This window comes from Alternaria conjuncta, assembly GCF_024043145.1.
Source record: "Alternaria conjuncta strain BMP 0040 chromosome Unknown scaffold_14, whole genome shotgun sequence".
NCBI classification, from domain to species: Eukaryota; Fungi; Ascomycota; class Dothideomycetes; order Pleosporales; family Pleosporaceae; genus Alternaria; species Alternaria conjuncta.
Genome location: NW_026250103.1, coordinates 44,074 through 66,752, shown reverse-complemented (window position 1 = coordinate 66,752; position 22,679 = coordinate 44,074). Strand labels below are relative to the sequence as shown.

At 52.2% G+C, this 22,679-nt stretch overlaps 6 protein-coding genes across 6 annotated transcripts; 3 read left to right on the top strand and 3 right to left on the bottom strand.

The window, feature by feature from the left end:
- Positions 1-6,570: 6,570 nt before the first annotated feature.
- Positions 6,571-8,334, bottom strand: J4E85_008636 (uncharacterized protein; the record flags this gene model as incomplete). Its single annotated transcript, XM_051472860.1, has 3 exons — positions 6,571-7,754; positions 7,804-7,974; positions 8,022-8,334. 3 exons carry the CDS (start codon positions 8,332-8,334, stop codon positions 6,571-6,573), a joined length of 1,668 nt encoding a protein of 555 aa, XP_051323080.1.
- An 812-nt stretch (positions 8,335-9,146) lies between these two features.
- J4E85_008635 (uncharacterized protein) lies at positions 9,147-12,147 on the bottom strand (the record flags this gene model as incomplete). Its single annotated transcript, XM_051472859.1, has 4 exons — positions 9,147-10,780; positions 10,829-10,915; positions 10,965-11,315; positions 11,364-12,147. The coding sequence occupies 4 exons, from the start codon at positions 12,145-12,147 to the stop codon at positions 9,147-9,149; spliced, it is 2,856 nt and encodes a 951-aa protein (XP_051323079.1).
- A 250-nt stretch (positions 12,148-12,397) lies between these two features.
- J4E85_008634 (uncharacterized protein) lies at positions 12,398-13,961 on the top strand (the record flags this gene model as incomplete). Its single annotated transcript, XM_051472858.1, has 4 exons — positions 12,398-12,456; positions 12,510-12,614; positions 12,747-13,706; positions 13,769-13,961. 4 exons carry the CDS (start codon positions 12,398-12,400, stop codon positions 13,959-13,961), a joined length of 1,317 nt encoding a protein of 438 aa, XP_051323078.1.
- Positions 13,962-14,170: 209 nt separating this feature from the next.
- Positions 14,171-15,254, bottom strand: J4E85_008633 (uncharacterized protein; the record flags this gene model as incomplete). The annotated part of the gene is made up of 2 exons (XM_051472857.1): positions 14,171-15,045; positions 15,101-15,254. 2 exons carry the CDS (start codon positions 15,252-15,254, stop codon positions 14,171-14,173), a joined length of 1,029 nt encoding a protein of 342 aa, XP_051323077.1.
- Positions 15,255-15,822: 568 nt separating this feature from the next.
- J4E85_008632 (uncharacterized protein) lies at positions 15,823-16,032 on the top strand (the record flags this gene model as incomplete). The annotated part of the gene is made up of 1 exon (XM_051472856.1): positions 15,823-16,032. The coding sequence occupies one exon, from the start codon at positions 15,823-15,825 to the stop codon at positions 16,030-16,032; it is 210 nt and encodes a 69-aa protein (XP_051323076.1).
- A 4,565-nt stretch (positions 16,033-20,597) lies between these two features.
- Positions 20,598-22,308, top strand: J4E85_008631 (uncharacterized protein; the record flags this gene model as incomplete). Its single annotated transcript, XM_051472855.1, has 5 exons — positions 20,598-20,673; positions 20,719-20,811; positions 20,863-21,017; positions 21,067-21,455; positions 21,507-22,308. 5 exons carry the CDS (start codon positions 20,598-20,600, stop codon positions 22,306-22,308), a joined length of 1,515 nt encoding a protein of 504 aa, XP_051323075.1.
- Between the last annotated feature and the right edge of the window lie 371 nt (positions 22,309-22,679).

Sequence of the window (22,679 nt, the reverse complement as noted above, 5' to 3'; positions counted from 1 at the left end):
GAAGGTCTGGCGTCAGTGTAGGCCCCAGAGTTTTCGGTTGTTCCTTGATTGAGCTGGGAGCACGATCAAGATTTCGTTACCAGAACATTCGAATGCACCGGCGGATCTTATCTGGCACCTCAGCGAAGCCGTATAGGTCGTTCACAAACACGGCCGCTGCCATTTACGTTTGACGTCGTCCTCATGGCTTGAAGGACTAGCTTCATCGCAACGAATGCAAATTCACGATAACATTTTGGCGAAACAGCAGATTTGCCCAGACAGCCATCTGTATCCATACCGAAGTTGGAAGAGAACATCCTGCTGATCATAAGCTCAAACCGGATGTCCATAACAGCGTACCTTGACCGAGTTCGCAAGAAGAATATGGTCTCGACGCAATGTTCGTCATGGCGTGGGTAAAATGTCGTGATCGTTGCCAACTCAGCGCACTATCATGCCATATTTTGCTGATACGAGCATCAGCATGGTCATCCCACCGAAGAGTGCCATTATTAGCATCGGATGGCGGTCCAGCCACACTAGGCTATCGCTCTAGATCCAGGTCTCGATACTGTCCAGCGCACAGCAACAGGCCGTTGGTACCCAGCTCCCACGAGGGAATTACAACCAGACTGTCACCACACTAGAGCAGGAATGCGATAAAGGCATTGTAAAACCTGCACTATCATCTCCAGGTGAAGCGAAGCTGTGGGATTAGTGCATGTTGGGCTCAGGACAGGGCTTGGTTTGGCAGCTTGGCACTATCAAGACTTGGGCTGGTAGCGATGACGACGGGTCCGGTGTCCCCGCGAGAGGCAGAAGCAACAGCCTGAGGCTACAACACACTCGCTAATTTCGGAGAAACAGTCAATACCATTGCAGCATGCCGAACACACGGGGCACAGACTACTTCTCCAACTTTGCAGTCCTTATTGATCACAAAAGAGGCAGTGACGGTTGACTCGATGAGATTCACCAAAGGTGGGCGGCGCTCAGATTGTCTACTCCTAGCGCCTACATCAGCGTCATTCTGTCTGTCGCCCGCATCCATCTCGTTTAAGGAAACACTGAGCAGGTCTGCAGCTTACATTCGGATGAAGATATATAAAGTAGGTAATCTAACGTCAACGGAGGCTCTAGCATGTCAAATCACGAAGCAGGCGTTGGTGCTATTATTCGCTCAGCTAGGATCTCCACAGCTGCTCCAAGGCTGTCCAATACCGCCATAGCTGGGTAGTCATGCGCGAGAGCGCACAAGGTCCAATGAAGATCACTACACAAAGCTGGTAGCTCAACATAGCGTCCATCGTTCATGCAGCTGAAGATGAACGCGAGACGAGTATGAACTTCAGTCTCGAACGCTTCGAGAAGTGGGGCTGAAGGTATACGCGAGGTTGTTGTAGCTGCTGCATTTGGTTCGCAATGGGGCTGAGTGAGTGTGAGATCTGGTCCGCTGTCCCAAACAACATCAATGAACATATCCTCGCATACGCGGTGTGGAGGTGAGCTCGGCATCATTGGCGCCTCTAAGCCATGTTCAACGTAGGTCCCTCCTCCTTCTTCTTCGTCATCTGAGAACCCTTGTTGGCGCTCCTCGAGGGGTTTCGCAAACCCCCGGTAATCAGGAAAGCCGATAGAGTCTCCTGAGGAAGACGGACTGGGCCAAGACAGCTGTTCCTCGTCGACCGTGGACAAAGGCTCAGATGCAGGCACGAGCTGCGTAGCAAGTGTCAGCCGTGGAAAGCGACGTTGGTGGTGAGATAGATTGCTGGAGTACAGCCCAAACGGTAGACACTGTTGGCGCACAGCTGACTGGCTTTGAAGATTGGGCTGTGGCGGTGCTGGTGGGTGGCCAATACCTGATGTGAAATCAGACCAGAATCTGCTCGGACAAGGGTCATCTCGTAGCGATAGCCGGGACTTGCGGCCTTGATCTTCTAGATTGAGACAGCTGTGTTCCTTCAGCTCAGCTGAGTCGTAGCTCTCATCATCGGGGATGTCTCGGTGAATCACCGGACGCGGTCGGTCTTCTTGCATCGATAATAATTGGTTCAAAGCGGTATACGCGACGCATTTGTGCGTTTCAGCATCGACATATGCTATTTCAGAGTACCGAGGTGGTGACAAACCTGGTTTGTCGTTTGTCTCCGATGTCTCTGAGACATTGTCGCTGTCACACACATCTGAGACATCGTCCAAAATAGGTGAGTACAGCAGCGGGCCGCATGCGACAAAGGCGTCCATATCTGGTGAAGAGGTGAAGGAAGTGTCTAGAAGGACCGGTGGTTGTTTCGTGATGTTCCCAAAGTTATCTTCCACGTCGAACATGTCCACATCAACTAGCTCGTCTATGAGCTCAAAAATGTCTTTTGCCGTGGGATACCTCGACGATAGACTGAAGTCATCGTACTTGTCAGCGAGAACGAAATCTTCTCCTGGCACACGACGAGTACCTCTCTTGTTGTCCAAACAGGTACACTCGCCATCATGGCAATCGCCAAGGAAGCAAGCAGTTGCGCGATAGAGGTCTTCAATATCGCGGTCGTATTCGACAGTCAAAGAGCAGGTGGTAAGATTACGAAGAGAATCTTGTCCCGGAAGGAATGAATGATTAGTAGCATATCGGAGAACGGGGTCGTGCTCGAGTTGCCAGTGCTCCTGAGTAGCTACATCTCCCTCCGTAGCCGACAGGGATGGGTGCGTCAAAGACCGGCCTGGACGGTTGCATGGAATCTCAGGCATGGTATATCGATCTTCGCGAAAGGCCGGAGAAGTGTTGAAGTCGGAGGCTACTGATACATGATCGTGTGATTCATGCACTGCCAGGGACGGTTGAAGTTTTAGATCACTGGTATCGAGAAGATCTGGAGTTAGCAAACGTTGTTGATAATGTATCAGCGGATACGTCGCTATCTCAGGCAACCAGCCAGTAGTAAACATACTGCGGTTGGCTAGATCTTCGTCGCTGGCATATGGAGTCTCTGCATCGAAGAGCAGCTCCACATACGCAGGAGCCCTGCAGAAAGAAGCGCAGGCCGGCTGCTTGTCCTCTTGGACCGGCTCCAATGTATCAATAGTCGACATTGTCCGGGTCTTTGCTAGCGAAGATGGCTCATCGGCCTGTCTTGCAATGACATCGAAGGAATCGATGCGCTTCAGTGGAGGCGTTGGAAACTGCTCACTTGCTACAGCCTCCCATTGCTCGGCAAAGATATCGTCGGCATCGGTTACTTCAGTAAGAACGTCCAAATAGTCATTTCCATCCCCCGTTTCCTCTATGACGGAGGCAGAGGAAAATCGAGGCAAAGGTGTAAGTGACTCAAAGGTCGAAGGTGAGTAAAGTTCTTCAATCCGAGGAGGAGTTAGCCGTCTACCAGAGGCGCTTGCATGTCGAGGCGCAGCCGAAGAACTCATGGTATTGAGTTTTGTTTATGTAATAGGATGTCGACGCGTAACTAAATCCGAGATCCTGCTTTCACTGATCACCGGAATCGATTGCAGGATGGTAATCTGGGCGCAAGGGTGCTGATGGCGTCCAGTGGCTGAGCAGACTCTCGAGTCTCAGAGTGATAAAGGACTAGATGAAGACATAGGAGGATCACGTATACTTCCATTGAGCATGTACGTTGTGTAGTCTTCACAAAATGCATTGTGTAAAATATCAGGGTTGTTGTTATCAGTACCACAGCATTGTTTTGCGATACTCTAGAGCTATCTTGGTGCGAACGACAAACTGACGTCTGGATACAAGCAAATCAAAGATATTCGATGCGCAATCGACATCCATGTACGAAAACCTGCCTTGACGGTCGCCTATCGGCCGGAGGACTCCGTGTCCGCAGTGCCAGCCTTTGCAAAGAAGGTCTGGGCAAAGACAGTAACACAAATGAGCGTATCGAGCCGCTCCTTCTGACCACCTTCAGGAGGACTCGTGAACATCTTGCCAGGTAGCAGAACAGATACAGTAGTGCCAGTGTTTCCTTTCACTACTGGTACAGCCTCCAGTTCGAGGCAACTACAGTTGCACACCGCTCAACAATGATGTGCGAGGTAGTTGCGCGCCAGCGCAGATGAAGTGCAATACGAGGCTGGAGCCAAACGAATGGCTTGGAAAGTCTTCCTACACTGACGCGTCGCGGTAACCTCTTCGCGAATTTCCCCCCCGGATGAGTTAGACTTGGCTTTGCGCGCCTGGTGTTGTGAGACCTCTCACGTTTGCCAATAGCTGGAGGCTCCAAGTTCACATCTCCGGGCTTCTTCTTCAGCTGCAGAAAAGGCTTTGTAATTCTTCCTCTTCTCTTGTCTGAGTGTATGCTTTTCCCATTCTTTCATTACTTGCAGCGTAGCTACGACAAGTGCCGGGTCCACTGTCGTCTGACGTATGTAGACAGATTCATCAGGGACATAACCTCCGCTTGCATCGACATGTCCATCCCAGAAGCAGTGATCTGCCACGATGCCACCATACAGCGGATCAGGATTGTTCCCTATCGCGGCGAAGAGCGCGTGTCTCAGCGTGTCGTAGCGTGAACCGTGGATGGAGGAAACCTTGGTGCTTGTAACCCACATATATGCACGTCCGTCTGGACCCATGAAGCGCAGTGAGTCGTAATTGAGCGCATGCACGTAAGTTGTCAGAATGGATCTTGCGTTTGGGCCACCTTGGAGTAAGACTTCCGACTTTCGTAAATTGGTCCTGGGGTCCAGCTTCAGTTCGTAAGACCATGTGGCCTGCTGTGCTTTCGAAACTTTCTTCCCCGATTCAGTGGGCTCTTCGGGACACGTCATTATCCACGAGAATTTTGGGCTGCGGAAGCTGCCAGTCGTACTTTTCAATTTGAACGTATATGCCGGTGGAAGAGGATTACGTGCATGTTCAGAGGGGCGTATTGTTCGCCATGCACACGACTCTGGCGTATCCAGCCAGCTGGACCCGGATGACCGTTTGCTCTCCTGGTAAGCATGCAGTGTAGAAACAACAGGTGGAAGGTTCCACTGAGGCGGATACGGTGCTTGGCGGTACTGCTCGAGATACCCAGGCAACGACATTGATTCTAATGCGACTGATGGACGTCTTATGGGTTGTTGTAGTCGTTCCGTGGGCTGCTGATCCAGCAAGACTGGAATCGGTAGATTTTCAAGCGATGGCTCGAGATCTTTATCCGGATGCTGCTCTACAACCACTTCTGGTAAGGTGCTGAACAGATTTGGATCTCGCGGTTGTTCGAACGATCCAGGACTCCATGGTTCGGCGGCCGCTCCGACACTTCTCGAGTGAGGTCGAAGCGATTGTGCAGAGTGTTGATGCGCTAGAGGTAGAGGCGCAAGCTGGGTGGTCACTGGTGCCATGTTTACTGGTCTCTGGTCGACAAAGGATGAAACGCTTTTTGAATGTAACCGCAAAGCCTGCGCAGATCGCTGATGATGCAGGAGTGGTGACAGACGCTGGGAGCTGGGCGGCATCATACTGGCAGGGCGTTCCTGTTGGCTTACTGCACTAAGTGATCTCTTTCGAACCCCTTCCACCTCCAAATGCTGCATCCTATGCGCGAGCAGCTCGTCTTGCTTTAATTGCTCCTCAGACGTCGTAGTTGGAGGGGCTGGAGGCAAGGGCGCTGGCAGCTCTGCGATGAAAGGCGCTGGCGCATCTTCGCTGTAGTGTGGTTGAATATATGACCCTGGCGCAGGCGCATAGTGTCCATAGTATGAGTGGTTGGGCGAAGAGGCCTGCGAGTATCGGTTGTATGGGTACACTGGCTGTTGCGGCGGCGACTGCTGTTGCCGATGTGTCTCCCAGCCCTGCCATTGGGGATTAGGAATCGGCGACGACATGGTATTTCCTGCTAAGCTGACGTCTTGGGATGGGCAGCGCAGTAGGAGTAGGGCTGACGTCTTCAAGTATAGGAAGATCTGCAAGATTTCGCCCCATCCCAAAACATGTTAATCAACACGGGGCGTTGTTGTACAGTACGCGCTATGCGCAACGCGCATTACCCCAGAAAACGGGAACCTTCGGGGAAGATCTCAATGAGGACGATCAACAGAAGCGGAACATGTCTTGGTAAGAAGCAGACTACGCGAAGTTTGTGAGGCGAGCGTAAAGGACGAGCGTGTGAAGGAGCGGGTGCCTGTTGACTGCAGCCGCGGGCTGCTGGGCGCCTGAAACAACGCCTCAAGCCATGCTGACTGCGGCTGGCTATACTTGAGGCCTCCCTCATCTACTGTAACGATGAAGCAACACGACACAACCATTGGGAGTTTCCTGCATCCACTGCGTTATTGGGTAGCGTGGGACAAGTGCGATTGTGGGTACGCGTAGGTTGCGTGTGCCTTATGTTCGGGTCTAAGCGTACCAGGCTCCAAAACTGCGAAGCTGAACAATTCGTCTCGCATCAGACACCCGCAAAAGAGCAACATTGTATCAAACATATTGGAACATACGGGTATAGACACACATCACCTTGCACACAGTCTACCAAGAAGAGCATAGCAGAATGTAAGCGGCGGGCGGCAAGCGTCACGGTTTCAGTCATCTCAGTGGCGGGAGCGAGCTACACGGATAGTTACTCTATTAAAGATCGAAGCACTTCACTTCGTCTTGGAGATGCTAACAACATTTCGCAATGTACCGAAAGGCAGCACGTCTGCTATCCTCTTCTTACTGGCGAACAGCATGACCAATCTGTCCAACCCACAACCCCAACCACCTGTGGGAGGCATACCCCACTCCAGCGCCTCGAGATAACTTTCGTCAATCGCGCCTTCACCCTCGGGGTGGAACTCACGCTGCTGCATGAACTTGCGACGCTGTTCAAACGGAGAATTTTCCTCTTCGTATGCGTTGACGTATTCGCGGCCATGGATAAACATTTCCACGCGAGATGCAACGCGTTGTCCAGTAGCCTCGTCAAGATACGACTTTGAGAGTGGAGAGAGCGCTTCAGGGTGCTGAGTGATGAAAGTAGGGTTCTTGCAGAGCGGCTCGATGTATATCTCAGCAAGAGTGTCGAGAAGACGTGGAAGTGTGGGGTTGGGCGGAACGGTGAGTTCAAGGTCGTCAAATAGCTGAAGCAGCTCCTTGGAAGCGTTCGGTGATAATAGATCAGGCAGCTTACGACTGCAGGCTTGCTCGATGGTGGGTATGAAGGGAAGCTGAGCGAAGGGCTGTGCGAAGTCGATATCTTCCGGCGCCTCTAGGGTAGGGAAGTACGTCGGCCTCAGCGACTCGATCGCGGTATGGAGTCCGTGTACCAGTTGCTCCGTCCTGGCGACGACAGTGGGTAGGGTCGCGCCAACTTCGTAGAACTCGCAAGTGGAGAACTCTGGGTTGTGCGTGTTGTCGACACCCTCGTTTCGGAAGGCGCGTCCGATCTCGAAGATCTTGTCTTGCCCCCCAACAATTAACCGCTTGAGGTTGAGCTCAGGTGCTATCCTAAGCCGTACAGGGGTGTTGGACACTTCATTTGCGACAGTCTCGAAGGGTCGCGCAATGGCACCTCCAGCGTTGACGTCGAACATGGGAGTCTCCACTTCCAGAAACCCACTTTGTATAAAGTATGTGCGCACGTAGTCGTAGATCAGCGCTCGCAATCGAAGGACATCGCCAGGCTCGTCGCTCGTAAGCGCGTGGATGTGCGGTCGTCGGGCAAGTGTCTCGGCATCGTCAATCCTCTCTGGGAGGTGGTGAAGGCATGGTGCGAGGATTTGAGGTACATCAAGAGCAAGGACAGAGAGCTGTCCAGTAGATGTCTTCATAGGGTTGCCTTTGATAGCTATGCGGAATCAGAGTCTGATCTGAAGCTAAATAATTTATCTACTTACACACCCAATCGCCAATTCTGGCGACTTTCTTGAAACTCTTGAAGTTCTCATCTAAGCCGTCTTGCGGCGTGAGCTTCTTGAGCTCCACCATGACTTGCAGTCGCTGGGTGTCGCGTTCAATGTCGAGGAACATCAACTTGGAGCCGAGCAGCCGCACGGAGCGCACCCTTCCTGACATTGTCAGAACCAGAATGGTGCTCATGGGTGGTGCACCCTACCAAACACAGACACGAGGTCCTCCTTCGTCTCCTGGATGCCATCGTACTTGGCGTTGAAGTCGCGTATCGACAAGTTTTGAGCATCCGCAGAGTGAACCAACCTGGGGTGGTAGTCGCCTAACGGCTTTACCTTGCCCAAGTGCTCCAGGCGCTTCTGCTTCTCGACGTCATGCGGGCCGGTGTATGCGTCGGCGGCTAGGCTCTGAGCAAAGCGCCGCTGGACAGCGAGGTACGCGCGAGCATGTTCCGGTTGAACGGAGCGACTAGCCTGGTGAAGGTATGGACGGAGAAAGTTGAGGACTGGGCGGCTCATGGTTCCTTTGTCTTGTTAGCTACAAGTCGCTGACAATGCTTTGTGATAAGTTGCGATAGAGGGTAGTTCAGTAAAGGGTATGGTGAAGTCAACCGCCCGAAGGCGTCATTCGCAACGGTTCTAAGGTTGTTTTGGATCATCATAGGAAAGGGTATGAATAAATAAAGAGCGCTAAACTTACCTTTCTCTGGAACATGCCTGTCATGGCATGCAATGACAAGCAGTGAAGAAGATCAAGGTGAGAGAACTTCACAGCTCGGACGGCGGCCCACCCAGCGCCCGGAGTCTAGCCGTTAAGCGAGCATATAGCGTCCATAAAGCTCTTCAAGGCGTCTGTGCCCCTTCACGTGACCTTTAGTGTGCCAAGTCTCGCTGCCTACTTATTCTGTTGGATTCCCGTCCCCCCTCCTGAAATTTCATACTTACCTTCTTGCGATTACCCAGCTCAAAGATTGGGTTAATCTGAGCGCCTGGTCTGCATTGCACAACGCGGTACTGGGCTCTCACGAGCTTCCTTCGGGAATCTCGGCGGGGCAATTTTTGCTGGTCACACATCTGTGTTGCTTTTTCATTGATGACATCGCTCTATGCAGTGTCTTGAGGAAGAAGAATTTTACATCACTTTGATGGATACATTGTATTCTATCGCGTTGAGTCGACAGTTCCCAAGCCGATGTATCTTTCTACCCAACGTATATTTATCGTTCGGTCACCGTGCAGTCTGGCCAAATTTTTGAATTTTCCAGGTATCACCTCGTCGGTCGCTCAGAGTCGCAGTTCACAGCTAGTATTCGACCAACTTTACATACGCGCTAATAATTCATCAGTTCACCCGCCAACCTCCTCTGATACTTCTCAATCACCTCCTGGCAACGAACCACCACGCCAGCAGCCAACACGCGCACCCTCTCGTCCTCCTCGCTCCCCGCTCCTAGACCCTCGAATACCATCCTTACCCAGGCCTGCGTCTCCATAAGCTCCTTGCCTTGCTCCGTAGCCACTCGCTCCTTATTCTCGTTGGTCTCCAACAACATCAGAAAGCCGAATAAAACCGCGTTCAGGATATTCTTATCCTTGCTCGCCAGCCCGCGCACCGACAGTAGCAGATCCCAATACTCGCGCGTCATCTGCGGCAACGCGAGCGTGTTCGGGCCCGACGCGTTGAGCAACAACGACAGAGTCTGCAGAAATGGTGGGAGAAGGTGAGTAGACGCATATATCGAGTCGTTGTTCGCGCGAATCTGCAGCCACCAACGACCCGTGAGGGGGAAGAAGAAGTTATCTGCCACAATCTGCGCAAGCGCGTTGGGTATTGGCTTGTGTCGCTTCTTCTCAACTTCCATGCGCGAAGAGAAAGTTCGGACTTTGAGTATGTTCGGGCCGCTGAGCTGATCGGCTGCTTGACTAGCCATAGGCGATAGCATCTCACGCACCATGCTGCTTGAGATCTTGGCTACTGTGGGTGCCTTGTTATCCTCGGCGTACATTTCGTGGAGGTGTGGCGGAAGTTGTTTGCTAGGAAAGTCGGGCTTTGCAGGCACCAAATCGTCGGTCGACGTGTCCTTCATGCCCGCCAACTCACGCGCCCCGAGGCCGAGAGTCGTGAGCATGGCGATGCGTTGCTGTAGACTGTAGTCACCTGAGAAGAAAGATCGAGCGAACCATTGTGCCATCTGCGCCGGTTTCGCGAGAAGAACAGCAATCAAGGCTTGTTGCCGTTGCTGCGCGAACCCTTCAAGCTCCGAGTTGTCTTGCAATCCCGTAAGCAAAGTGGCTAGTTCTTCGAGATGATCGATGACTTCAGTCCCGAAGTTCGCTTTTCGTCGAATCAATGATGCAGCAGTAGCTAAGGCGAGCTCATGGCGATCGTAGTTCTCTTGGTCGCGCAGCCCTGCTATCAGGTCTCGGATGTAGACAGGCGCGGTGGGCTTGTTGCGATTGATAGCCGTTGCATCGTCTGTGTCGTCTTCTGGATCAGAGTCTGGCTTCTCGTACACCATCAGATCTGCGTCTTCATCTTCGGAATCAGACAAGACCTCTACGACCCTTGGGCCTTGTATTTCGGTAATTCCGGAAGCTTTCGATACCTTGGGAGGCGGCTTCGGCTTCGACTGGACTGTCTTCGTTTTCGCCACGGTATCCTGTTTAGTCGCAAGATTCGTGACTTCTCCAATCTTATCGTCGACCTCAGTAAGGCGTTGATACCAGCTTGCTTCTTCTGCCTCGCTACCCTCCAACTCGAACTTAAGCTGAAGTTCCGGTTTGTCCACCATCTTCGAGATAGCAACACCAACTGCGATACCTAGAAAGCGAGCCCTTGTAGATGCCGCTCCTATGCGATTTGACATGCCATTGACGTGATGGGTTGACTTTGCCATCATGGTGAGGAACATGGGTTGGGAACGCTTTACATAGCCACTGCATATGGCCAAGGTCTGAGAAAGAGCTGGAGTACATTAGTGAGGTATAACGATAGAGTAAAAATACGAAATACCTTCTTGTTGCACCACAGGCGTGTGCCTGATGTATACTGAATCGCCGAACATCTTTATGAGACCCTCCAGAAGAGTATATAGCTTGTCTAAATATCGTCAGTCTTGACTATCAATGGGCGTATGATGATCACGGACCCTCGTCTTTGGCCAAAGCAGCTAGAACACTTCGCCTGGCTGATAGGGAGTCATCAAGCGCAGGAACCGTTGACCGCGTAAGTGATGTCACGAGCTGCTCTTTTAGGACGTCATTGTCCTTGATGAGCATGTGAAACAGAGCGGCGGCAGATGATATGTTGACAGAGGTTGCAACGTGGGCGTCGTCTTTACTAATAATTTCCGTAGAGAAATACTTCTTGGCCACGAATGCGACTACCGCGTTGAGATATTTCCGTTGCTCGAACGTTTTCATCTGGGACAAAAGATTGATCAGGCGCTCAATGGCCCCGCTATCAATCAATGTCGGAACAAGTGCGCTTATGATATGATCTGTATTGTCAGTATGTAGCAACAGACCTCGACAGAGCTTTGACGTACCGGTGTAACCCAATCCTAGCGATTTCGAACATAACTCAACAATGGCGGCAAGATACTCCTCGTTATCTGAGTTGCGCTCGAGCGAGACGGCGATGTTGCGTCCCAGCCACGCTGCATACTGCTTGCCATCCGCGACCCAATTTGCGTCTTGGTAGGCCTCATCACTCTTCTTGAGCACATCTTCGGCCTCAGCTGCCATTGATAGTAATCGACCGGAAGCGACCTGCGTGATGTACTCTCTCCAGATGAGTTTTCTTTGTGTTGGGGTTTTCCCAAACGCTAAAACGTCTTGCAACACGAGATGGGATGTTTCGTCGCGGCTTAACACCAGAGTGAAAACTTGGAGAGCATCCGCAATGTGCTCAGCTGTGTTTCTCGCTTCGCCAGGTGCCTTCTTTTGGTGACTATCTGCAACTAGCGAACGAAGCCTCGTGTTAAGATGTCCAAGACATGTTGGGTTTCGGAGTATCTTCTCGAGCTTTGAAACTTCGTCGGCGTCCTTGATAGTTCTCCAGTAGTTCGGAATGGTGTCGTTGATGAGTTGATGCGCGATGCTTGCGTTTAGTGGTTCGGGTAGTAGAAGGCTGAACCCTTCAGTGGTAAGATAGCTCAGAACGGCATTCACGATGTTGCGGCTGGGTTGGTTCTTGAGTGCCTCAAGCGCCGATTCGGTGGAGTTGATGGAAACCACATCTTCTTGTATGCTCAAGTTCTTGACTTCCTGAATGAGAGGTTCCTCCTTTTTAACTTTCCTGGTGGACACGGCCGTGAGAAAGTCGGCCATGGTGTTCAGAACAGTTATTCAGGCGTGTACACCCACACCAATCCAACGGAAACGCGAGTCGTTGTTCCTGCTCTATTCGTGATTAATGCGAAAGGCAGACGCTCAGTGGACCTTACCCAATCGGTGTTTCCTTCCCCATGCGAGGGCCCACAGACTAGCGTCTTGGCAGACCGTCTACGCTCTGATGCCTACAACCACCGTTTGCTGCTCTTGACTCTGCCAATAATCATTCTCCACACATTTCTACAGGATGGCTGTCAGCATCGATAACATGAGCGCGGCATCGACAAGCAGCCCGCGAGCGAGATGGTAAGCTGGATAATGAGAAAGGTCAGAGCTCTTGACTGATAGCAATGTAATAGGAAGTACCTGGACAACTTCCTTACTCGCAAGGGCCCATTCACAGATGATGAAGCCTTCATGGCCGGCGAACAAGTTATCGAGTATCTGAGTAATCTCAAAGTTCTGTAGGAATATCACGTTTCCGAAGCGCAGGGTCTCATAGCTAACCATTTGCAGCGTCATGTACGTTTGTACCAATGCTCGACGATAATGCACGACCGCCCCTCATGTCGCGTCTTTACTAACTATTCTTTTAGCGGAGCTGGTGGTCTAGGTTGCGAAATCCTCAAGAATCTTGCCCTATCCGGATTCAAAGACATTCACGTTATCGATATGGACACCATTGACGTCAGCAACCTGAACCGACAATTCCTATTCCGCGCCTCGGATGTGGGAAAATACAAGGCCGAAACAGCTGCTGCTTTCGTCGAGAAGCGTGTTAAGGGCGTCAAGATCACACCCTACTGTGGCAAAATCCAGGACAAGGACGAAAGCTACTACATGCAATTCGGTCTCATCGTATGCGGTCTGGATTCCATAGAAGCGAGACGATGGATCAACGCAACTTTGGTGGGGATGGTGGATGAGAATGACCCGGATTCGATGAAGCCGTTAATCGACGGAGGAACAGAGGGTTTCAAGGGCCAAGCGCGTGTCATCTTCCCAACCATGACCTCATGCATCGAGTGCCAACTGGATATGCACGCTCCTCGCGCGGCAGTCCCTCTTTGCACACTTGCTACTATTCCACGTCAACCGCAACATTGTATCGAATGGGCGCATATCATCGCCTGGGACGAGGAGCGCAAAGATATAACTCTCGACACCGACGACCCGGAGCACATCACCTGGCTGTTCAACAAGGCTTCCGCTCGTGCCAAGGAGTTCAACATCGAAGGTGTTACCTACAGCATGACGCAAGGTGTCGTTAAGAACATTATTCCGGCCATCGCGAGTACGAACGCCATTGTAGCAGCCAGTTGCTGCAATGAGGCGTTCAAAGTGGCGACCAACACCGCTCCCTTCATGGGTTTCCCCGGTACAGACAACTACATGATGTATACTGGCGATGACTCCGTCTACACATATACATTTGAGCACCAGAAGAAAGATGACTGCCCCGTCTGTGGCGCTGGCAATATTGCTCGTCCTCTCCAAGTTCTTCCCGGTATCACGCTGCAGGAGTTCATCGAGGGACTGGCAGAGCGACCAGAAGCGTATGTACCCCAATCCTGATCTCATATCCCCAATCATGTCTACAGTATACTGACCTACCCAGTCAACTCAAGAAGCCCTCCATTCGTACAGGCGGGAAGTCACTCTACATGCAGCTCGCAGGTCTCGAAGAACAGACCCGACCGAATCTAGAGAAGAAGATGGTCGACCTGGTGGAAGAGGGAGAGGAGCTGCTCATCACGGATAGGAGCTTCCCCACCCAGTTCAAGTACAAGGTCGTCTGGGCATCCAAGTAGGTATCGGAACTCAGTCGCATTGAGCTACCTCATAGGGGAAGCCAGCGGGAATGATCCTGCGGGACACATCGCGCCCGTCAAAGCAACGTAAATATGCTGCACAACATGTAAATCGATGCCATGCCACGAGAACGATAAGCGCACGGTATGCTATCATGTGTCTTTGGTGTCCGTAAATGTACAGCTACAATACAGATATCCATGGCCCTTTATTGTACAACAGCCTGCTTCTTCTCTGCACCACTGACCTCGACTGGTCCTTCCTCTTCAAGCATCTCCTGCCCAAATGGCTCCGCATCTCCATCAAGCACTCTGCGAACCTTCAGCGTTGCCTCGGCTCCAAACATGCCCACGACGCCAATCCTCCTCTCCAAAGGTCCCCAAATCTTGACTGGTGGCGCCTCGCCCCTGAAAAGCTCCCGTCCAGCGTGAATCAGCTCGTTGGCCGCAAAACTGCCCTTGGCGTACTTGGGCTCATAAGCCACGCGATCCCACTCCTTCCTTTGCAGGCGCAGGAGCTGCTGCTTCATGCTATCCGAGACAGTATCGCCAAGCCTGATGTCGGCGAGTTTGGTGCCCATCCTTTCGTCGCCGCCGGCTTTCCTCTCGCGCTTCTTAGGGCCTCCTCCGCTGCCCTTATTACCTGCTGCACCAGCGCGGCCCTTTCCACCTGGTCCTGGTCTACCGCCTTCTCGGCCACGTAGATTGGGCCCACGGAGGTTGGGTCCTCGTGGACCACCAGGCCCGCGAGCAGGGCCATCAACCTTTTCGCGGGTTATACGCAGGGTGGAGGGGGCGCGGACCATCTGGCCCTGGGGAGGGGTGGAGCCGCGGGTCGTCGTTGGGCGCGCTGTGTTGCGGGCGAAGCGGGGGTTCGCGTCTGGCTGCGCATCGGCGGGGGCTTTGTTTTCGGGGATGAAGCCTTCCTTGTTGGCTTGAGGAGAAGGCGAGCCCGGACTTCGTCGTGCCGTTTGGCCGCTGGGGAAAGAGCCTCGTGCGAGTGCGCCGGGCTGGATGCGGCGGTTTTGGAGCGACGTGATTTGCTTGAGAGCCGTCGCTTGCCGGGCTTTGCGGGTATTTGGCGCTGAAAATGTATCAGCATTGACTTGACAGGGCCATTGAGCGTCTTCAAGGCGTACGGTGGGCTGGAGATGCTGCGTCGCTGGGTTGCTCTTCCAGTCTCTTCGCGGTGCTGTGGAGTGCCCTCGCTGAGTACTTGGGCAGTGTTGATACGTCTGCTGCTAATGAGCGCCTCAAGGCGCCCATTGAAGGGCACATGTGTCGCTGGGCCATGCTGTGTGGATGGCTGCATTCGGCACCGTCACTCCAAACTCCAAAAGTTCAAGATCGCGATGTCTTGGCAGACAGGGATCTTGCCCGCTAGTCCTCCGCACCACGTGCTCCGCTCTTCACTCCGCCAACAGACTACGCCTTGACAGTTCCTCGTCGCTTTCACTGGACTCAAGTCATCCGGTCTTAGTCAAAGCGCTCTTTGTTTTGAGAAACACGTGTTTTCCGTCGCGTTCGCGTATCATTTACTCGAGTTCCGCCACATCCTCAACCCTTTCATCGCAACTCATCTACACCACCTGCAACCCGATTCTTCGGTCGCCACTCCTTTGAACTTCTATACACAAACTGTAGTCATTCTTTTAAATCACACTGTTACATCCCACCTCAACTGCAGTCTGCCCCAACGGCGCATCACTCAACACCAGGGTAACATCAACAACAAACACACATCACCACTTCCGTCAGCCTGTCCTTCAAACACAGTCTTGTATACGGATCTGTTCCGTGCTACTTCCAGCGCATCCGCATATTTTCCCACATTCTCAACCCACGACCCAACATCATCGCTATGCTCCGACGCACACCCACCACCATCACACTCACCCAGGCGGATATTGAGCAGTGGGAGGCTAGTCGCCAACGCAAACTCCACGAGGCTCAGCAGAAGCTCGAATCTGAGATCGCTGCGAATGAATCCAATGCCGTATACAAGCCCAAGGAGTCCAAGCAGAAGTCTACCAAGGACCGTATCATGGGTGGGACTGGAAAGGGCTACTGAAGAACCCTGCCCGCTCTATCTAACGACCATCGACGTCTCCACGACCCATTCTCCTCCTTTACTTCCGACTTCTGGTTCTGTTCGACGCTATAAATGCAGCGTGTTCGCATCCGATCTGTTTGCGAGTAACGACTCTTCTGGCTTCATCTTGTATCACCACACTTTTGGAATCTCTCCGTGGCTCGTTTTGGCAAATATTTAAGGCTTTGCTTTACGGCCATCGATTGGTATGCTGGAATTTCCTGGAAGCGACTGCAATGTATGCCTTCTCACAAGTGGCAAGCTGCCCACGCATGTCCGAGTCAATGTGACAAGAATCTGGGGAACTGGAGAAACGTTGGGCTATGTATGAGTCTGAAAACCGTTCTCTTTGTATATTTGGATGTACTTGATAAACGAGGTGGTAGATTTCGCACTGTAGTCGATGTAAAGCAGATCAAAAAGCTCTAAAGCGTCGTTTGCTTCTTGGGGGTTTGTAGGTGTCAGAGGGAACGCAATGTACACAATGTTACCTACTTTTCATATCTGTTGATGAATGTAGATGTAACCTTTTTTGCAAAATCTTGCGAAGTTTGCCATTGCAGAATGCCAGTGACAATAACCACACGATTGGCATTACCAAAGGTCGTCGTACTCGATAAAAGGTCGACGTTCTCACACGAGCTAGATCACAGGGCACTCTTGCTTTTCCTCTCGAAAATGCTCCGAGGGACCCAATGACATCCGGCAGCGTCAAAATTACCAATAGCATCAACGAGGCGTGCCGTCCCGGAACGTCGAGACCCTTACAGTGGGCCAAGACTTGCTTTTTCGGCAGCACGGGAGGTCACTTCAGCACACCGATATTTCCACACCCTGATACTTTTCTATCGATTGGCTTCTCATCCTAGTGAACTTCCCGTGTATGCGCTCACCCAAGGAATTGGTAGCGTAGGTGGATGGTACGAAGGATCTGACGCCAGCAGCATTTTACGTACTAAAATGTCGAGTAAACCTCTGCCACTCGCCACTGCTGGACCTATCCCAGTTACTGATAGCTGAATGCCAGATGATTACGTTCCCAAAGCCATCATGTAGTTGTTAAGCAATAGCATACGTTCATTATAACTACATCGCAAGCATAAGCGAAGGCAATGCGGCTCGTGGCTCGAAGTCCCAACATCCCCGTCCGGACATCGATCCCAAAACGACAGCCACGCCCGTTGACAAACGCCATACCCGCCACCACACCGAGGGTTGCATTGGAAGACGGCTTTTTGGGGTCCAAGTTCGAGACCTTTGGAAAGGGTCGTAATGTGGAGGGAGAAGCGGGATGACCTACACGTCACTCACAGATATAGCTAGTATGTCGATGGATTGCTGTCTACCCAGGTATAAAAGATCGCATATGGCGATAAGGCTTGACGGGTTCGTGGACGCGAGCTTATAGGGCTGGAGGTAATGCATAGTAAACATGGGTTCGTGCGTCGCTTGGAGGCATGGCGTACTTATGGCGAGCTGATCGTATTATTGAGATGAGATAGCGACGGCTCAATGCCGTCTTGTTCCTGGGTCATAGTAGTCGCCTGTCAAGATGTCCTTCCCGGAACACCTCATACAGGAGAAAAGCTGAACACCCTGGAGCCTACATCAGGATAAAAACATGCAAACTAGGTAGCGGTACGTCAACGTAGGCTCTAGGATGTTCAGGTTTTCCCTTGTATGAGGTGGGAAGGTTATCACAGTTGTGTGCGGACATCGATAACGCCTAACGGATGCCAATCATATTTTATCCTTTGCATGCTGGCATCGAGTGCTTGGAAACACGGCTGGTAAGGCTGCCGCTCTCAGGGTACGTTCCTTGGTTCATGCGGAGAACGATTACTCCGCCTGCCGAGTGATTCTGAGACATCAGCCGCAGGCCTGGCAGGCCGTGATACGAGTATCAGAGTACGCAGTTCAAGGGCGTCTTGTTATGTAACCTACCGAAGTGTAGACGTGTAGTCACAATATGTCCAGGGCCGAGACACATGTACTGATCTGACTACGGGCCGACTACTCTCAGAAGCTTCGAAGGATTGTGACGTTCTAGTTCGGAACAGCTCCCCAATCGCGATGGTTTACCGCCTCTACGCATGCTGACCCACAAACGAGGCGTTCTTCGGGTTCTATTTGGGTCGCAAGTACTTGCTCGTGCAGGCTGCGGATGGTGTGAAGTGATTGTAGCGTCTCTTAGCGTTCTGCAGAACCATGGGATGAGTAGCTCGCGGTAGATCAGACGTGGCAAGCCAGGTCCTTGGGTTATACGAGACAGAGTAGTCTGAACCAGGCAGTTGGTGACTTCGGGCGACGACGGTCTCCTTGCAGGGCAGAAGGCTAATGATTAGTATGTTGGGATAGATACTTCTACGCGGGTTTCGTGAGCCTAGGCACATATAGAGTGGCGCAACCAAGACGACCGAACCGTTTGAACTTGCTCCAGCTCCTCCCTACCCCACGAATCAAACGGCACGACAGCGGCTCGGGTTCATCTTGCCTTTCAAGCGGTGGTTCGTGAGTACGGGCCAACATGTACCAAGAAGAAGTCTGCTGAAATGTCCGCCAATCAGAGTTTTGTGCGTCTCCAGTCCGAACGATGCCTAAGAAGGCGAAGGGTCTTCTGCAGGCACAGTGCAGGGCTAATGCGCGTTCTCCGTCTCGCTACCTCAGACGGACCACACTGTTTCTGAGGCATAGCGCCCTTCCCACAAGCCAGTTGAAAAAGCCAGAAGTCATCGCGCGATGAGGGTGCATCAAGAGCAGGTCACTGCGAGAGAATGCTATACTTGAGACATCCATAGATGGTTTGGGAACGAGTTGGGATGGTCGGTTCGTGCGTCATACCTAGACAGGGTCAGGACACGTGCCGACCTGCCACCCGTTAACAGACCTCATCCAACGTTCGGACAACACAAACTCGTGTCCACACGCAAGTCAGCGGCGCAGCATCACAATGACGAAGCCTGTCCTAATCGAGTCAGTATCGTGACCCGATCAAAACAACGAGAAGTTTTTACGCGTCGGCACGCGTTTGTTGGGGAACCCCACCAAGCGGCGCTAAGGCGGGAAAGAGTGCTCGAAACCGCCGGACGTTGCAGAGCTGACTACGCCTCCCAGTGCTCACCGGAGCCTGGTTGGTGCAGCTTACGATCGAGGCTCTCAACGCAGGTGTCAGACCGGAGATTTATGGGACAGTTTGTGCCTCCCGCGTTTTTTTTTCTTACTCCAACCGGCAGAGCAGGCACAGGCAAGCTGAACGGTTCACAGTCCCACAGCAGGAGACCTCGATCGATGGCCACTCTTCATGATGACCAAGTGGATCGAGGGCAGTTGGGCTTCCCGCCACCGGACGTCAGTGATGAACCGCTAGGGATTGTGAACGATGACCCGGGACCACTTGTAGCGAGCTATTGATTTCCTCAACGGTTCTCGGAGGGTCGTTGCCGATAGTCAATTGGACGCGCCAGACAGTTCTGTACGAGAAGGCTCGCGATAGCATCAGTGCTGGGCGTTCAGTCAGCAGCAATCTCGCAGATCCGTGGTGGCTGGAAAGCCAATCCTGCAGGCAGCCTGTCGAGTCTCGACTCCATCGCAACACCACCAGAACCGATGATTTGGGCTTCTCCACAAAAGGATCCTGTTGGAAGGGGGGGTTTTTAATCTCAACCTCTGCGAGCTACTACGCCGCAAAGATCTTTGCTAGACGCCCGTGGATGCCGTCTTGGATGCTGTCGCGCTTCGGTGTGGGAAGCCCTTTGTCCGTTGTCGCGAATCACAATGCACGAGCTGGGAAAAGACATGCGAGCTGACCGTGCTGCCTTCGGCTCCTTCGAGCCAGTGTCCTTGCGCATGCGAGCCCTGTTCCTGAACCCAACCGTAATCCATGTCTGCAGACCCGCCCTCTGCTACGAATCCTAGCCGTCCTCGCATGTCTTGGCCACTAAGCTTCTGGGGGTGAGGCCGCGCTAAACCAGGGGAGAAGTGTACCTGCAGGGGTGAAGATGGTCCGTTCCCTTTTGGATCGCCGCACCCACTTGACCTACCCCCAGGCCGCCCAACCAGGAGCCACATTCAAGACCAGGCCGTCTTCCTGCATCACTGCGGCTTCGCTCTCATGCCGTGACGGCTTTTCTTACTTCTGCCAAAACGTCCCGTCGTTCTTTTTGCATCTGCTCGGCCCTACGCGCCCTTAATCCGACCAAAACCTTATTCACTCTTTAGACTCTCCGCGTTCGAGCTAACGGCAACCAACTCACTCCACAATCGTTTCGTTTTCTCATCTGCGACATCCGTTCCGCCTGACACTGCCTATACTGTCACCAGTTTCATCTACACGGCATTGTCTTCCAAGAAGCCATCCTATACCAGCCCACGTCCGCGCTTGACTGAAGCTCAGAGACAGTCTTGCCGGTAGGGTCCACGTACTGCCTATAACCCTGTTACATCGCACTTCGGACAAGAGTGGGGATCACCGCTGGAAGGACTCTCATGCTGCATATTAACTGAACGCTTTGGTTCGTTTGGTGAGAAGAGTAAGAATATTTGACATGGCCAACACCACACTGCTTCGGGGACAATGCCCGCCGCCTTTCTATGATGTGTCGAAATTTGGATTCGACGGCTGTAAGTGCTCTAATTTGGATTTTATACAGTTGCTGACATTAATAGTTCTTGCTGGAAGGTTTTGTGCGCCAGTCACACCAGGAAGTGAAATTATCTGCTGCTTGCCCTGTCCTCTGACTGACTTCCTGTACCCAGAAAGTAAGTATCTGGAAAGCCCACATTGAGGTTCACGTTCCTAATCTTTTCTAGGTTTCAATACCGCCTATCGCGCAGCTGAAGCACTCAATGTGGCTGGTCTCATCTGTCTGGTTATCCTGCTGATCACGTACTTGGTCTTGCCGGCCGAAAAGACTCGTCGACATTATCTCAGCTATTGTCTCATCATAGCCGCAATTCTCATGGCAGTAAGTCTGACTTCAGCCTACCCAACCTGCATCTGCTGATCGACTTTAGCTTGGCTTCGTAATACCCTTTGGTGCTCAACCAGAGCAGTGCTACGATGAGATCACCCCAAACGATATGTACTCAAGTCTGACGTGTGCTTTCTCCGGTGCTTTCCTCATCTCTGGAGGTATGTCGATGGCAGTTTGGATCTTCATTCGCGCTCTCTCGATGCATCTTCAGATCTGCTGGGACGTCACGCCAGGACAAAAGTTCTTCTACTGGGCGCAAGGTCTGGGTTGGTCAGTTGCGGCCACTTTCTTCACCATCACTATCACGATCACTGGAGTCTCGTTCAGATTCGGTGACGTCTGCCACGTCAATGCCGAGCACTCAATGAAGGACTTTTGGGGTCCCTTGTTGGCCATTGCAGGTGCAGCTATGGTTATTCAGGTCGCAACGTAAGTCACTCGGGGGAGAAAATGAGACGACATTACTAACATCGTTATCAGCTTCGTATACTGTATCAAGGTGTATCTTCAGAACATGTTCAGCGACGACAAGACCGAAACACAAAGCAGCGCCGGCCTCCCCTCTTACACGACCAGCATACGGAACCGATCTGCACGAGCTGTTTACCGGCGTGTTCGCAAAGTCCTATACCTGCAGTGGCGTGGCATAACGATCGTAGTCTTCATCCTCGTGGACGTCATCTTCTTCTCTATCGTTTTCATCTGGCTGAACTCCGTAACGTCGCACGCCACTGAGGACCTCGACAAATTCCTTCCGTTTGTCATTTGTCTGGTAACACACGCCGACGAAGGCCCAGAGCCATGTTATGCACTCGGCCAATCTCTCGCTGTCGACCAATCTACAGTGACAGCAATCTTGATGATGCTGTCCATTGCCGGTCTTCAAGTGTTCTTTCTGCTTAGCCGATGGAGCATGGTGGTCGGCTGGCGAGATTTGATCAGAAGCAAGTTCAGCAAGAACCGCGAATTTGTATCCTTGGACGCTAGGAATCCCCAGGAAGACGTACGCCATTTCGAAATGAAGAACTTCGAGCCGAAATCGACAGCAGATGCATACTATGGTACTCCTGGACTTGCTAGCTACGCTATGGGAAACGAGCGATCGGACACCCCGGATCATTTCCACAAAGAAACTCAGCGCGACTACAAGAGCCCGACACTGAGCTTTTCGACTCCAAGACCCCAATCACGGGCGGCTACCCATGTCGACTGGGATCCTAGATCATCCATGGCAAGAGGAGGACTTGGACTGCATCCTCCAGACTACGAATCTAAGATCTGAGCATGAATACAACAATTTTCCTTCGCTACACTCCATCACATCATGTTAGTGCTGAATCTGGGATGATCATGCTGTGGGCATGGAATCAACCGTCTGATTTACCCGTCACCACTCGCGAGCCGGATCGAGATCCCCGGTTCAGCGAGTTGCAGTCGCGAGACTAGCATACTTGGCCATGCACCAGCATATGGCCATGGGTCGCGACAGAGAATACGCGGTCTTTGCGCGAGACCATGATACGGATCAGCCTCAACGCAGCCATTCTCATGTCAATGAGTGACGCCATTCCCTTTTTGTCTCTGAACTACATGTCAGACCATTGGCTTGGCATCTCTGACCAAGTGTACTGCTTGTATAGAGTTCAAAGACTC